General features: G+C 29.0%; 2 protein-coding genes and 1 pseudogene across 3 annotated transcripts; 1 reads left to right on the top strand and 2 right to left on the bottom strand.

The window, feature by feature from the left end:
• The first annotated feature begins 963 nt into the window (after positions 1-963).
• LOC137829911 (perakine reductase-like) lies at positions 964-2563 on the top strand (annotated as a pseudogene). Its single transcript, XR_016523204.1, has 5 exons — positions 964-1117; positions 1221-1388; positions 1465-1656; positions 1769-1943; positions 2334-2563. The product of XR_016523204.1 is annotated as a perakine reductase-like (transcript).
• A 3217-nt stretch (positions 2564-5780) lies between these two features.
• On the bottom strand, positions 5781-8368 carry LOC137829912 (PITH domain protein (DUF1000)). The gene is made up of 8 exons (XM_068636936.2): positions 8200-8368; positions 8022-8108; positions 7711-7834; positions 7326-7374; positions 7189-7246; positions 7023-7069; positions 6842-6919; positions 5781-6311 (listed from the first exon to the last, which is right to left on the bottom strand). Exons 1-8 carry the CDS (start codon positions 8236-8238, stop codon positions 6263-6265), a joined length of 531 nt encoding a protein of 176 aa, XP_068493037.1. The 5' UTR covers positions 8239-8368; the 3' UTR covers positions 5781-6262.
• A 2192-nt stretch (positions 8369-10560) lies between these two features.
• On the bottom strand, positions 10561-12145 carry LOC137828127 (uncharacterized). Its single transcript, XM_068634576.2, has 6 exons — positions 11949-12145; positions 11647-11805; positions 11470-11550; positions 11260-11385; positions 11084-11155; positions 10561-10886 (listed from the first exon to the last, which is right to left on the bottom strand). The coding sequence occupies exons 1-6, from the start codon at positions 12040-12042 to the stop codon at positions 10804-10806; spliced, it is 615 nt and encodes a 204-aa protein (XP_068490677.1). The 5' UTR covers positions 12043-12145; the 3' UTR covers positions 10561-10803.
• Positions 12146-16590: the final 4445 nt, after the last annotated feature.

Below are 16590 nucleotides of genomic sequence, written 5' to 3'. Positions count from 1 at the left end.
TCTCCTGAAAATACTACTTTTAAGTTACTAAGACAGAAATTTATATGATCTAGAGAAATTGGGAATAGAAACATATATAATTGAAAGATAAGTACAATAACAGAAGCAACCTCCAATCATGATTATGAGACTCTTTAATGTCTTCTTCTCCTTCATTGTCAACCAGCAGCATAGGAGAACAGTCTATAAAAGAGAAATAGAACTATAAGAAAATAATGACCCTCACAACAACTCATCATTCCACCTGTTCCAGGCATGTTTTATGGAAGATTGGCCACAATAATATGTACACACTTATTATTTCATAATTAGCAAATTTATACTACCAAATACTTTGGTACTTTTTATTTGATATGCTAAGAAGATGAAAACAATCAAAACATTAGTGGAATAATAATGATCTTTTCCCTTTATTGCATTTGTTTTTTCTTTACTCTGCAGTAGTATTTTTGATGTAGCAAACAGTCTCTCTGTTTAATTATGTATGTTTCACATAACTTGATTTTACGGGTTAAAATGATGACATTTCCTTTGCGAATACAAAACAACAGGTCAAGGATGAAGAAAGATAAAGAGAAGGAAAAGAAAACAGTTATAATTTCACCACACTTTCAATCAATTTTACTTCTCTGGCTTTGTCGCCTAATCAATTCTGTCTTTTTATCGTAAGAACTAAATTGCCTAATAGTTTATATGATATGAAAGAAGTAGTTCTAGGAATTGTAGAAACTGGAAGAACTAAACGTACTAGGGAATGTTGAAGAAAAAGAGATTTTCATTGATTCAGAGCAACAGGGAAGAGTGTTTACACAATTGAAAGAATATTATTCATACACACGTGACTCACAGCTCACAGCTCACCCATATCGTTATAATTTAAGACATATTTTCTCATTATTTCAATTTTAATAATCAATTTGACGAATTTTAAAAGCGAAATTGATTGGTAATTCACTTTTGTCACATTCATTAATTTTAAATTCAACTTAATGAGCACGCGGTGGGTGATGCTGTGGGAGTAATAAAAAAAAAAACTATAGATGAGCTAAGAGGGAATGATGGTTGAAGAGCAAAAATGGATATCCCTCGCGTGAAACTTGGAACCCAAGGCCTCCAGGTATGTTGGCATATGAAACATAGTTGTGATGTGAATATAATTTTGTGATCTTCAGTTGTTGATCCACATGTTTTTTATTTTGATTTTATTGTATGTTTCATAGGTTTCCAAGTTAGGATTTGGTTGTGCGGGGCTCAGCGGAGTGTTTGAAGGCCCTGTTCCTGACGAGGTTGTCATCTCTCTATTCAAGGAAGCATTCAGCAAGGGAATCACATTCTCTGATACATCTGATTTTTACGGTCCCCACACTAATGAAGTTTCGGTAGGAAAGGTATATGTTGTATTGTATTAGTGTTAGGGTGAGTATTGATGGGAAAGTGAATAATAAAGTATTGGTTGATTCTGAGGCACTGAAGGAGTAGTTGCCACGAGATGAAGTTCAGCTTGCAACAAAGTTTGGAGTTGTGAAAGTTGAGTCAAACAATGCCATAGTGAGAGGTGATCCTGAATATGTTAGGTCATGTTGTGAGGTAGCCTGCGCCGTCTTGGTGTGGAATATATTGATCTCTATTCATACATCAGTGCCTATTGAGGAAACTGTAAGTGGTACAATCACTCAAACATTGGTGACTATATACGTCGTTTTAAGGTTTTGTTTGGTGTTGAACGAGGTTGGTATTGGTTTGGTTTGGTTTGTGAGTGAATGAATAGATGGGAGAGCTTAAAAAGCTGGTTGAAGGGAAAAGTTAAATACATAGGACTGTCGGAAGCTAGTCCAGACACAATTAGGAGGGCACATGCTGTTCATCCAATTACTGCTCTGCAAATGGAGTGGTCCCTTTGGTCTCGAGAAATTGAAGATGAACTTCTTCCACTCTGCAGGCATGTGTTCTTTTCTTTACACTTTCCTTACAATTTCGATCTTTAACAACTTCTGCCAAATTAAAAGGTCAAGCTTATGAATTGAATCATGTAATATGCTGTGTGTATTTATTTATATTTTGAAAAAAGTATAACATATGGTTGGAGAGCTTATAAGAAGAGCAACCAAAAAGGTTTTACATTAATGATAACAACTAGTCAAATAAATGTACCCCTCTGTTATATATTCTTCATTAAAATCTTATATACTACTTGAATTTCCAAAACATATTAAAATGAAATTTTGACTAATATTTCATACGACGATATAGTATGGGTCACACTTTTGAAAATGCTGTGTTATTTTTAATGTTGCTGATAACTATATGGTTCACCAACACCTTTTTTTCATCAGACAGTCCAGCCAAGGTTTCAGGGGCAGAATTTCGACAAGAACAAGACCTTTTATTTCAGGATAGAAAAGTTGGCAGAGAAGCATGGTTGCACAACTGCTCAACTTCTCTTGCATGCTTCTTCATCAAGGGGACGATGTGGTTTCCATCCCTGGTGAATGTTTTTTCCATTTCATTATCTTCAAATAAATATATATATATATATATATGGAAAAAGATGATTCGGTACCAATGAGCCATATACATTTTATATAAGAAAGTCAAAATACCATTTCGAACCCAAAATCTAAAGTTATTGTGTATGAGTCTTATTTCTTATATATTACTCTTCAAACACCGATATTTTCAAAAGACACGAACATAAAAAAAAATATTGATAAAAAAAATTTAACTAATACAACCAAGAAAAAAAAATTAGAGACGTACAATTTCAGCAGCATAATCATCTTGAGGTTGCTATCCCACAAATAACATATACAAATACACAATGACAGTTGCTATCATGAGAATTACAGTTTTTATATGTAAAAAAAATGAAACAAAGCAAATGAATTGTGAATATAATAATGTTCATACATTAGATGTGTGATATAGCATCATGTTTTAAAGATTTCAAATTCTTTATTGTAAACCATATTGGTAGTTGACGTTATTTGTTGTCCATATTGATAAAAAAACACATTTTCAATTTTTTTTAGATTTCACTCGAGAAATAACAAGTGTGTATGTGAATTTAAATCAATAGTGTCTAAGTTATGATCTCTAAATCTCTTTTCCTCGTATACACTCTTTCAATTATTTACCTATACTAAAATAGCATCATTTCAAACACCTATATTTTCAAAGGGCACAAACATGAAAAAAAAAATTCATACCAAGAACAAAGTTTGACTATACTACCAAGAAAATAAATTAAAAATCTGCAAGCTCAGCAACATAATCATATTGAGCCTGTTGTTCCACAAATAACATATACTGGTACACAATCACATTTACTATAATGAGAGTCGCGTTTTTTTATATATAAAAAAAAATTGAAACAAATAAAATGAATTGAAAATATAATAATATACATACCACATATGTGTGATGCAAGATCATATTTTAAAGATTTTCAAATACTTCCTTGTAAACTACATTAGTAGTTGAGGTAGTTTGTTGTCCGTCTTTATCCAAAATTAAGATTTTCAAACCTTTTTTAGATTTTCCTCGAGAAACAACAACATATTACATATAACTCTCCATGTGTGAATACAAGTCTTGGAAGATAAAGTCTAACTTTGGAAAGTGTTTCACCTTGACTTTTATTTGTAGTCATTGCAAAGCACAAGGATATTGAAAATTGTCTTTATTGAAACTTGAAAGACAATCCTGAATCTGAAGGAATCAAGTCCATTCTAAGAATGAATATTTTATTACCAAATTTTTTATATGTAATCACTGTAGCACCAATAACATTATTCCCTAATTCGTTAACTTGTAATCGTGTGTCATTACATAGTCCATTAACTTGATCAATATTTTTTAAAAGTATTATTGGAACACCAGTTTTGAGTTTTAGGCAATGATTAGGATTCATCCTATAAGGCAAATAACTCGATTTTTATATAAGTATGACATTCCATAATTTAGGATTGGTATTCATTGTAAATTTTAAATAATTTAGGAATTTTATTTATTGTAAATTTTTATTTAAGTATGACATTCAATAATTTAGTATTTGTATTTATTTATAATTTTAAATAATTTAGGTATTTTATTTATTACAAATTTTTATTGAAGTATTACATTTAATAATTTAAGATTTTATTTGTTTAGAATTTTAAATAATTTAGGAAGTTTTTTATTGCAATTTTTTTATTTAATTATGACATTAAATAATTTAGGATTTGAATTTATTTAGAATTTAGAATAATTTAGGAATTTAATTTATTTAAAATTTTATTTGTGTAAAATATTAAATCATTTAGATTTTGTATTTATTTAGGATTTTAAAAAATTTAGAAATATTATTTAATTTAGAATATTAATTAAGTAGAAAATAAATTAATTTAAGATGTGTATTTATTTAGAACTTTGAAAAAACATAGAAATTTAATTAATTTAGAATTTTATTTAACAAGGACATTAAATAATTTAGGAATTTTATTTATTTTCAATTTTCATTTAAGAATGACATTAAATATTTTTGAACTTATATTTATTTAGGATTTTGAAAAAAAATTAAAATTACATTTATTTTAGGTTTTTATTTAAGTAGGAAATAAAATAATTTAAGATTTTGTATTTATTTAGGATTTTGAAAAACTTAGAAATTTTTTTATGTTAGATTTTTATTTAAGTATAACATAAAGTAAGTAAGGATTTGTGTTTATTTAGGATTTTGAATAATTTATAAATTTTATTTATTTCAAATTTTTATTTAAATAGAACATTAAATTAAATAGTTTAGAATTTGTAATTATAGAGATTTTGAATAATTTAAATTTTTTATTTAAAATTTAAGTGGGATATTAAGTAATTTAGGATTTATATTTGTTTAGAATTTTGAATAATTTAAAAATAATTTGAGTGCATTAAGTCGAACAATATCTTGAATAATTTGAGTTAAAAAAACATGGAATTATGAAAGCTTTATGTGTTATGAATAAATAAATATACATTTAAAAAAAAAAAAAAAAAACTAGATTGCCTTTGAATTATTTAGGCTTGGATAGAGAATTTCGAGTGGGGAATTCAACTTATGAGAGATTCCAAATTATCATGTATATCACAATGGTTTGATTTTATATCAAATTCAAATAATTTTAGAAATGAAGATTTTATACAAGATTCTTCTAAATAGTTCAAAATTTTGCTAAATACTTATTAACTTTTTATCGCTTCTTCTAAATACACTCTTCAATGAAATTATACAAAAATAAGTCTTGTTCTTTAAAAGAGACCAACGAATCTTCTTCTATATAATATATTACCTCTTTAAAATATAATTAAAATTAAAATATTGCTCTTCTAAATGTAATTAGCTTCAAAATATTGTTTTTTTGAAAAAAATATATCAAGTGTTTAGTACAACAGTAATGTGATCTCATAACTTACAAATTAAGTGAATTGTTCAGAGAATGCAAGTTTCCGGACATATATCTTTGCCTGATATTTTTTTAACAATCTACATAAATATATGACTTCACAATCCAAAATATTAATACTTTAGTTTTTTATTTCTTAAACCTAAAATGTTAGTACATATTATTAAGAAGTTTCGGATTAACGAACTAACTTTTAAATATTAAATTATGAAGGTTAGCAAAACACAGTTACAAGCAACACATTTTGTATTGAGATATATAAGCTTAGTGCAGTTTCTAAGCTATTTTGATTTTGTCAAGAACAGTGACAGCACAAATTTGGCGACAAGTTATAGAAAAAATACTGACTGAAAACTGATATTGCAAAATGAATCACATGCTAGGACAGTCATAAGTATTGATAATAGGCCATACAACCCAGCTACTGTTCATTACTCTTCCCTTATTTGAAGTGCTTTCGATATTATAGAATAATGGTGGTACAGGGGAAAACAGAAAACACAGACAAGATCCTGTTTGGTGCAGGAGAGGTGAAAATTTAAATGACTGATTTGGATACCACCTTCAACACTGTTTAGCCCCTTCCAGATCCAGTCGTTCAAGGCAATTCTAACCTCGACGAAGGTTACATCTTTCAAAGACATAACAAATAACCATGCAGCTTGAAATGTTGCTTCCAAATACAAATTGTCACAATCATAGAGATATAGTTTGCATCAGTTTTATTTTAAATGAGTTAGACATTTGAAGTCATAAACCATCATTCACGAAGTTACACAACATTTCGAATCAAAATTTCTAAGGGAGGATTGGGAGAAAAATTGAATCTCCTCTTCCGGGAGTTAATGATCCTCAATCTTCTTCAAACCCTTCATGTCGGTTGTTTCAACGCTGCATTGAAAGTAAAATATCAGAAATTAATGTATCAATACTTTTAAATAGCCAGAATACAAGCCCTTGAGATGTGGATAAGACTGCAAACTAGAAAATTAGCACAAATGAGCCTGTTTTATTGGTCGTTTTTCAACCACCAACAACCCATTTTTCCTTTTCCCGAGGAAAAATGGTATAATCCACATTCAAGTCAATTCAGTGTCGATTCCAAAATCACAAATGCTTCTAACACAGCATCACAAAAGTAATTTGTTAGATAAAAAACTTTCTACTAAAAGTAAATTAATATCTGGATCAAGTTGAGTTCTTATTGTTTCTTTTGCAAGAAACCACTTAATAATGAAGATGTAATATAAGAGATGGATGTAAAATGAATAAAAAGAGAAATCACAATCAAATTAGGGGAACAAGCAAATAAAACAATTAGTAAGGAATTTGGTAGTTATGTACTAATAACAGAGGAAACTAAAAGTTGTAGATGAGAAAGGATGGGGGTAATCGAACTTGATAGATGGTTTATAACTTACGTTGAACCATGCAGCACAATCTTCTGAACTTTTGTGATCTCTGAACCTGTTTGGTTGTCCTCGATAAAAATTGTCAAGCTGATCAAGAAATTAATATAAATTAGCAGGCTATTCCCGTCAATTAGATTATATTAAACAAGAGGCACCTCTCAAAACGAAGGAATCCAGGAAAATAGCATACCTACGAACATTTTGGAATTTGACGTACTTTAAAACTACTGGTTTCCCCTGTCAGAGAACAATGGAATAATCTTTATGTTAATTATCCATACACGTGAGGGAAAAGAAATCTTCAAATTGCTTCAGTGCAAACATCGTGAACTTAGAAAGAGTTGCAGAATAACTACCTTAAGGTTTTCTTCCGACAAATTTGCCACATCACTTGGTGGAAAATCATTGACATTACTGTCGTTAACAAATAATCAGCAACTAATTGAATCACATGACAAAAGTGCTATGACACAGAGATTTGCCAAAACTATACCTAAATCCCATATGCTCCTTGTTAGAAAATAGCTTCACTGTCTTGGGGCCTAAATGACGACAATGCAATCCAATTATAACCACGACAGCATTAAAAAAAAAGGCGCAGTAGCAAAATCAGTGAAAATCATATATAAAAGCTGAATAATCATCACGAGCATCTCTCAATTCAGAAAATAAACTAAAAGTTCCCAAACAGAAGGACAGATATACAAGAACGTCTTATTGTGCAACATTTAACATCTCAGCCAACATGAATTAACTAAATCTAATTCATCAAGCACCGGCGGAAAACATATTTCAGGGTCCTCATATTTGAGAAAAAGTTTTAGGGTCCAAGTCTTCCATTCAATGAATGACGTAGTTTAAGTTTATGAACGTGTTACCTTCATCTTCAGGACCCTTGATAACAAAGGAATAGAGTTTAATAACTTGTGTGAAAGGAATATAGAGCAAAAGCTGTTCATCTGCATCACTCTCCAGATGCAAACCCTCGTCTTCTCTGTAACCCTGTTTATTAACAAACACAGTAAGATAACACAGCTAACCCAAGAACCCTTCTTATCACTAACAAGTTCCCTTTTGAAAAAAGCACAAAACTTGCATATGAAAGACATGAAAAGAAATAAATTGAAAAGAATAAAGAATTGAGCAAGAGGTTTAGGGGGAGAAAGAGAAGAAAGGAAACCTAACGAACCTGTTTGATAGCATTGGAGACAGAGTGGGTGGAGCTTTGATTGAGACATTCAACCCCAGACCAGTCTATGAAGTCTAAGAGATCAACCTAATCAAGAAGAAAAAAAACGAAATGAAAAGATCAGAACGTGATTCCTCTGAACGAATCGAAAAGAATGGTGATAGAGTTTGAATCTTACTTGACCCTTTGGAATAGCGCTGGCTGATTCCCCAGACATTGCTGATACGGTTTTTGCGAGAGAAAGAAAGAGAAAGAGAAAGACGGAGAGAGAGAGAGACAGAGAGGAATCAAATATCAATGGCCATAAGCAAACCCAGCTCCGAATAAGGGTACACTGGAACCTCGCAGTTTGTAATGATAAATTAATTAATTAATTAACTAATAATCGTTTAATACAAGTGAAAGCACATAAAAAAAAAAGGGAAGAAAGAAATAAAAATTAAAAATTCTTCGTGAGTAATAAAAAATAAGAAGTAAAATTTTATTTTCTTCTCCAAAAAAAAATTAGACGTAACCGTCTCTAAAGAAAAAAAATTTAAAATCTTCTTCTCTAAATAAATATATTTTAATTAATAAAAATATAAAAATCCGTTAGGTAGGATTCCATCATTTTCTCATCAAATAACAAAAAAATAAAAAATAAATACGAGTTTTATGTTTTTTAAATTAAATTAAATTCATTTAGACACTTAAATAAGATATAAAAGGAAAATAAAAAGTGCGTGAGTACAGTGTATCTAAATTCCAGTAGTTTGGTCTATCTAAACTAAATAAAACGTATAACAAACAAACTACATTAGAATTAGTATTTCACTATTCATATTACTTAACAAATATAATTTGTGAGGGTCAATAAACGAATTTCAGATTTTAACTGTAAGAGAGACTACTTATATCTCTACCATTGCTGATGTGTTAATAGACTCTTGTTACTTCCTTCAAGTCTTTTTATTAGTGCTTGATCGGTGAATTTGAAAAAGATATTCTGACACTTAAGTAAGTGCTGATGTGCTGATAGACTCTTGTTACTTCCTTCAAGTCTTTTTATTAGTGCTCGATCGGTGAATTTGAAAAAGATATTCTGACACTTAAGTAAGTACTCTGTATAAAAAGTGTATATTGTAAAACTGATTAGAACGTACCTTACATATCTGTAAAAGTTTATTTATAATGTTTAGTCATAATTAACCAAATATCAATTGCTAATTGATTTATAGCATGATATCTGATTTATAGGAAGGTATATTGGTATATTAATATATTGCTAGACTAGTACTTTGGTATATTGATGTTGCCTGAATTTTTTAATTTGTTAGGATATAATAATAATTTGTAGAAAATTTTTACAATTATCATTGTTGTCCTTTATTGAGCGTCTTTAATATATATTAATGCGATCTGGATCGAGTGACATGATTTGTCCGATACCGACCGGTACAATAATGATTTAAACAAAAAATATAAAACAAAAAATTAGAAATCAGATTTCTGACTTATTTTATATTTTAAAAATTCATTTTATTTTGTTTAGTTTAATGTTTGTGTACTGTTAAATTTTAATTTTAACATAAGTTTAAGGTTTAAATTGCGAGACTAACGTAGTATTTTAAAGAAATTTTTAATGCTGTAAAAAAGGATTATTTTTAGTTTGAAATTCTATTGGTGAGGATCGCACGATCGATATAACATCTTGAACTTCAACGTTGGGCCGACCGAATGTAGTCGAGATACACGTCTATCAGCTGACTAATAGCTTAGGTCTAATTACGCTCAATCAATGTCAGCAAAGTTAATCCGTGATTAGGAGTTAGGTAATTCAACCCTAAGCACAGTCCAACCCCTTAATCTTACCCAATAAGGAAAGTCCACCACAGGTAATATAAATAGCGTATATTCCAAGAATCAGAGTGTCTTCTGCAGGTACTTCATTCGATGTTTGCGAGAAGACCAAGAACCGAAGGTATGAAGGAAAGGAACAAGTTAAGGAGGAAATTGAAGAGCAATACGACCGACAGGAAAAAAAAAAACAAATCTTCTCAATAGTTTTCTAAACCGTAACCCAAGAACAAAATTATAAAGTGTTTTATAGTTTTAGAGAGTTAAATAGTATTTTATTCCTGTAACAAATAAATAAATAAATTATTAGAATTTTTTTATCCGGATCCAAACGACGACATTTATTTCCTTACAGGATTTCTGATAAAAGCTCGGAAGAGAAATATTTCTTTAGCTTAATTTAAGTTTTAATTCCTATATGTTAGAAATTTTGCAATTTTAATGTCTAATTTTTTCCATAATTTGGTTATTTAATTTATAATTTTTTATAAACTTTTGTTAAAAATCATATATAATATATAACTGAATGTAAAATTTATTTTAAAACTGATTTTGTAAAATTGAGTTAAATAAAGTTCATCTAAATAAGTATATTAGTTGAAGAACGGTAATAATTTTATGTTTAAACTTTTGACATAATTATAAGATTTTATCAAATACGAAAGGGTTAATCAGGTTCAGCAGTGAGAAAAAGTAACCGAGGTTAGAAATGGTAGAGATATATTATTAATTTATGAAAACAAGAATATAGTAACACTACAGTGTACAATCTGTATAAAATCCAGTGACAGTGGAGATTAGGTAGTTTATAGAAGCTCTAAAGTTCAAATATCTTCACTCCATTTATTGTACAAAAAACAAATGTATCTCTATACAGTATAGCATAAAATAGTCATCACACTCCAATCACTGATGAACAACAATGAAATCAATTATTGTTTCAGTCTTAGCTCCACATAACCATACCCGTGGACATCAACACCATAATCATCCAATGGAACCTTCCTCTGAACACTGAGCTTGAGCTATCTGAGCCAAACATACCAAAACAAACATAACTTCAGAATTCACATTCATATCTTGAAACAAACTTCTCTCTTTTTTTCTTTTCAATTTTAAATACTAATAATACTGTTTCACCAAATAAACTCATGTGCTTATTGTTCTTCTTTACGACACCACTTGCAAATTCAACACTAATAACAAGATATCTGTAAGAATCTCACCTTGATTGCCACTACCAGAGGTTGAATCTGCAACTTTTATTCCGAGCTTTGAACAATCAGATCCAAGAGTACCTTGAAAATAGAAGCATAAAACAATATTTTTCTCCTTAATGAATACTTTTGTTTTTGCTAACATTCGTCATCATCGTACAAAATAAATGGTTTTGAATCCTTACATTCACTGTAACACGGAAAAACGGATATGTTGAGAAGATTATAGTAATTGGGGCTGCATTCACATGCGTGTGTATGTGTCCTGTTCTGCGTGCATTTGCCTTCCCCACAGTACGCCCAATAGCAAGCTATCATATATTTTTAGTTGCATAGAACATTAGCAGAGAAAGAGTACCATGTTATAATTCATTAATGGCATGAGTTTTTCTTACGATTAAAAGCTGATAAGTTGTGTGGAAAACTCTTCTCTGGAACTGGTGGTGGTGCTGGTTGACAACCATAGTTCAAGCTACCTGCACAAGATATATACAATCGATTTTCATTAAATTAGTTTTTAAGCGTTACCTTTGTAAATTACTTAGAGTGGAAGTAACAGAGAAAAGAATTACATTGGGGAATGACACATGGAAGAAAGCTAGTGGCATATTCATCATCCTCATCTTGGGTTCTCTTCCAGCCAGATTCACATTCACAAATGAAGTTTAATGGGTAACTTGTGTTTACTACGCACCTTCCTTTCCCACATTCCACTTCTTCACAAACCTTATCTGCAATATTTCATATCACAGTTAAAGTCAAAATACACTTATTTGCCACCACTTTGTAGACTTTCATTTTTCATGCATTAGACAAATAGATAAATAGATAAAATAGAATAAGATGTTGTAGAAGAGAGAGATGAGTTATGCACCAAAGAAAGTGGTGTTATTATCCCCTTTAGCAGACATGGGAAACAGCACAATGAGAAGCATGGCCATGATGCCCAATAACCCTGAGGAACCCATTTGTTTGGTATATAATATAAGCAATAACAGAGAGAAGAAGAATACAAGTTAGAAGGTGTATGATGGAAGGAGGAATTGGGTTTGGTTCTTATATATACAGTAAGAACTAAGAAGCCATATTTGTCACAGTAATGTATATTATATACTCATTGTCTTTCTTATGCGTAGAGACATTGACTTTTGGGGTAGAAAATTGTGGCAAATACCTATCTCACGTTCCATTCACGACGCAAAACAATATAGTAATAATTTTTTCGCCAAATTTCTTCTCCCACTACCCATATTTGAAGAAATTTTAAGTGTTTTTTTCCTCTAGAAGAGTGGAAAGTAAGCAAAGGAAACTTTGTTTCAACTAAAAAATGCTGCATGAGTCCTTGTACTTCTATATCTATTCTCTATAGTTTATATATGTAAGAAATATTCAATTCCAAAGTTTGGACAAGTGTCAAATCTTACCAAAAGAATTGTTCTTAGTCACAAAGGAATTTTAGAAAATTGTCATCATTCAATAATATATACAGTGTGTTTCCTTTTATACCACTTTTCTTATATAAATATGTTTCATTGAAAATAATAGTTTAGTTTTGAATATTATTTTAAAATAGTTGGTTTATTTTATCAATCCATATTTCAAATTTTGTTGTGTTAAATTCAATCTAATAGTTGTATTCCTGTTCACTTACCAATTTTAGAAAGCCTTCACCGTATAATTTATAGTGTATTTCCTTTTCATCACTCTTCCTATACAAATTTTCCTTTTGCATCTAACTTAACTCAACTTTACATTTTTAAATTGTAAGTATTAAATTTTTTTATTTACAATATAGTTGTAAAATAGTTTGATAGTTTGTCATTTGAGATTTCAAAATTACAAAACTATTTTAAGTTAACATGATTTAAATATTTTTTAAATTTTAAAACAATTGTTTTTATCAATTTTATAAACATTTTAAGTTAAATAAGAAATATTTGTTGTGATTCTATAAGAGTAACGAGGAATGGGAAGAAAGTCCAATCACATATTTAGTAATTAATTTTGATTCCATGTTCAACATTAAGTTCTAGATGTTGAGTTGAAGTTAAATACCAGGAATTGACCATTTATCCCTTATTTTTCTTCTAGAATGCCACATTAACTAAACAATTCCAAATAAGTTACGGTCACACCAGGGTATTGCCCTGTGGAATATATAGCCAAATATGCTAATACGTATCAAACTTTAGTAAAATATATATAACAAATACCTTATATTAAAATATGTATAACAAATAAGTGATTAATCGGTTTATTAAATATTAAATTAAAATTTTAAAAATTTATATAAAAAATTAAATATTTAAACTTTGATAGCCAACCAACAATCATAAAGTTAATATATTTTATGATCATTCACTTTCAAATACAATGCAACGGGAAATAAATCAAAAATTAAATACAACTATATATTAAAATGTACTAAAGAAAGAAATAAAATTACAATTTTACAAAAACTTCCAAATAATTATAGCAGTTTATACAACTACCTTAAAAAAATATGATTTTTAGTTCTTTATTTTAGACTAACATAATAATAATGATCCTTAAATTTTGTTAATCGATAACAGGTAATTCGAGTAACATAGTCTCCTTGATAACCAAATTCAAAAGATATTTAATTTTTAAAAATTTAATTTTTAAAAATGTATTGGAAATATTAAGATTACAATTATAATCATTTTAATACTCATGTAGTTTTTTTATTCTAGTACTCATTCAGACATTCAAAATTTTGTTTTCTCTCATGATTTTCAATGAGATTTCGGTCTATATGGAACAAACTTCTTTTGTAACTTCAATGTCTGATTCATAGTTTTTATTGTTATTGTTATTTTCAACATTATCACAAGGTGCAAGAATGACTTGTGATGACGGACTCAAAATAGGTTGATCTCTAGTAAACAAAGTTTGATTATAAATGTTAGGATTGTTAGTTTCATTGCTAGTATCTTGAATCCTTTGATATGGAAAAACATGTTCGTAGAAGACAACATCCCTAGGCACAAAAATTTATTTGTTTTGAATATTCAACAAAACACACTTTTGTCCCCCTTTTAAAACCAATAAAAATACATTTTGATGTTCTTGGATCAAATTTTCTTTTGTTTGTTGACAAAGTGCTAGCATAACACATAATTCAAACACCTTAATCCATTAAATCTGCTGTAATTTTGTAAAGCATTTCATGAGGAGAAGAATAATTTAAAACAGGTGTTGGAAGCATGTTTATAATATGTACATCACGTATCATAAAATATGATCAATAAATTTTGGGTACTATATCATGAGAGTTCTTGCTACATTTAATATATGACTATGTTTTCTTCAACTATTCTATTTTGTTATGGAGTATTGACATGTGATGTTTGATGCACTATTCTTTTGTTAACAAATAAATTTGTCATGAAAAATTTAGTCTCATTATCACCTATTGTTATTTTTATTGTTGTCTCAAATTGTGTTTGAACAAAAATAACAAAAATATTCAAAGTCTTGACAACTTTTAGATTTTTGTTTTAAAAGAAAAATGCATGTGTACCTCGAATAGTCAAGAAATATTTATGACCATGAATTGATGGTATTGAGTATGGTCTTCATACATCTACATGAATCAATTTAAAACATTTTTTTAGATTTAGATGTACTAATAGGAAAGGAAAGTCTTTTTTGTTTTACAAAATGACAAACATCACAAACAATAGATTTTCTATATTTAACAAAAGGAAACTTAGTCATGATAACATCAATACATTTGTTTGAAACATGCCCTAATTGAAAATGTCAAAGGGTTTCTAGATTTATTAGCACTGACATTAACAGTATTAATGGTACGTGCATATTTAATGGGTTTGATTTTGAAGTTTTTGATAGGATGGGATCATGAGCATATAAAGTATATCTTGCATCTTAGCTTAACCAATTATTTTAAAAGAGTTTTTGTCCTGAATGTGACAACCATTAGAGTCAAAGGTAAGAATACAAGATAAATTATCAATTAATTTTGCTACTGGAAGAAGATTAAACGTGAAACAAGGGTTATATAGAACATTGTCTATGGCATGATTTTGATTGAGAAAAACATTTTCAAAATAATTGGCAATTACTTGATTTTTATTTGGTAATTTGATATAAATAGGATTAATTTGATGATATGAAGTGAAATGAGTTAAGAATGAACAAATGAGATCAGTAGCATCACTATCAAGAATCCAAGAACGGAAGGAAGAAAAAAATTTATTACCAGTTTATATTGTCATGTTGAAAGGAATAACATAAACTTGATTCGAAACATTGTCACTAGATTTGGACTTTTGTATAAGAGCTAACAATGTTTGATATTGTTTAGGAGTAAAACCAATTTGTTGAGACTACACTTTTTCCTTTGAACCTTTATGATTTTGCTCATCATTATTAGAATCTTGTTTGAAAGAAGAAATAATTTCCTGACGATCAAAAATATGAATTATGTCTCGTGAGAATCTCTCCTTTAAATGATTCCATATTTCAAAGACATTGTCCATACAAATGATGCTTTGTATGGTGGGTGGAAAAACAGTCTTGAGCATCCAAGAAACAACCAACATATTGGCTCTCTGTCATGTTAGAAACAACAAGCTGGTATAAGTGGGGACTTCTATGGTTCCATCAATGAAACCTATCTTGTTCTTGAATTTAAACTCGTTTGAAATAAATGAGACCAATGATGATATTTTGGTCCCTCAAGAGTAATAGGGACAATGAGAAAGGAAGGATTATCAGATGAACTAACATGGTGAGGAGAATAAAAATTTTGTGAGGGATCAACAACTTCACCCATGGATAAATGTAGCAACCAAAACTCTTTAGAACTCTGATGCTACATTATAAAATAGAACAGAGATTAACATAAGAGTAAAATGAAGGCAAAAGATATAAGAAGAAATATTTTTTATATTTTATTTCTTTTACATAAATAAAAGCAAAGAGTGTGAATATATATATATATATATATATAAAGCAATACACTCATTCTAGGTTTAGTTAAAGAGACATAATGTAAAATAAAAAGGCACTAAGGCTAGAATAAGAAAAGACAAGATAAAGACTAAACATATATATATAAAGAGAAACAACTAAGAATTAAAAAAGACAAAATTAATATTAACTTTCTTCTATAAGTCTTGTATCCATATCTTTTGTTAATATTCTATTGGTTAAAAGTTATAAGCATTTTAGTTTTTTTTTTTTAATTTTGATAGTGTGATAATTTACTATAGAAAATTGCTTAGTCAAATAAATAAGTTATTTTCCATTATTCATGCAATGGATAAATATTAGAATAGGTGAAAGTAAAATTTTGGTTGGTTTCAATCATGGTTAGTATAATGTAAAATTAATTATCATGGTTAGTATAAAGTAAAATTAATTTTATTTTATTTTTCCACAATTTACATTGCCATCTTAAAGTTATTTGAAATGTTTAATACACCTTTTCCAAACGGTCATGTACACATATTTATTATATTTTTTTC

This window comes from Phaseolus vulgaris, chromosome 7 (genome assembly GCF_051622355.1).
Source record: "Phaseolus vulgaris cultivar YP4 chromosome 7, ASM5162235v1, whole genome shotgun sequence".
In the NCBI taxonomy this organism is placed as follows: domain Eukaryota; kingdom Viridiplantae; phylum Streptophyta; class Magnoliopsida; order Fabales; family Fabaceae; genus Phaseolus; species Phaseolus vulgaris.
This window is presented reverse-complemented; position numbering and strand designations above follow the sequence as displayed.

Bases quoted from the DNA above. Each gene is read 5' to 3' on its own strand.
- LOC137829912 (XM_068636936.2), bottom strand. From the start codon at position 8,238: ATGTCTGGGGAATCAGCCAGCGCTATTCCAAAGGGTCAA. The intron at 8,109-8,199 runs GTAAGATTCAAA...CTTCTTGATTAG, and splicing joins GCGCTATTCCAAAGGGTCAA to GTTGATCTCTTAGACTTCAT. The intron at 7,375-7,710 runs GTAACACGTTCA...GTCGTCATTTAG, and splicing joins CAAGGGTCCTGAAGATGAAG to GCCCCAAGACAGTGAAGCTA.
- LOC137828127 (XM_068634576.2), bottom strand. From the start codon at position 12,042: ATGGGTTCCTCAGGGTTATTGGGCATCATGGCCATGCTTCTCATTGTG. The intron at 11,806-11,948 runs GTGCATAACTCA...GAAATATTGCAG, and splicing joins TAATAACACCACTTTCTTTG to ATAAGGTTTGTGAAGAAGTG. The intron at 11,386-11,469 runs GTAAGAAAAACT...AATATATGATAG, and splicing joins CAACTTATCAGCTTTTAATC to CTTGCTATTGGGCGTACTGT.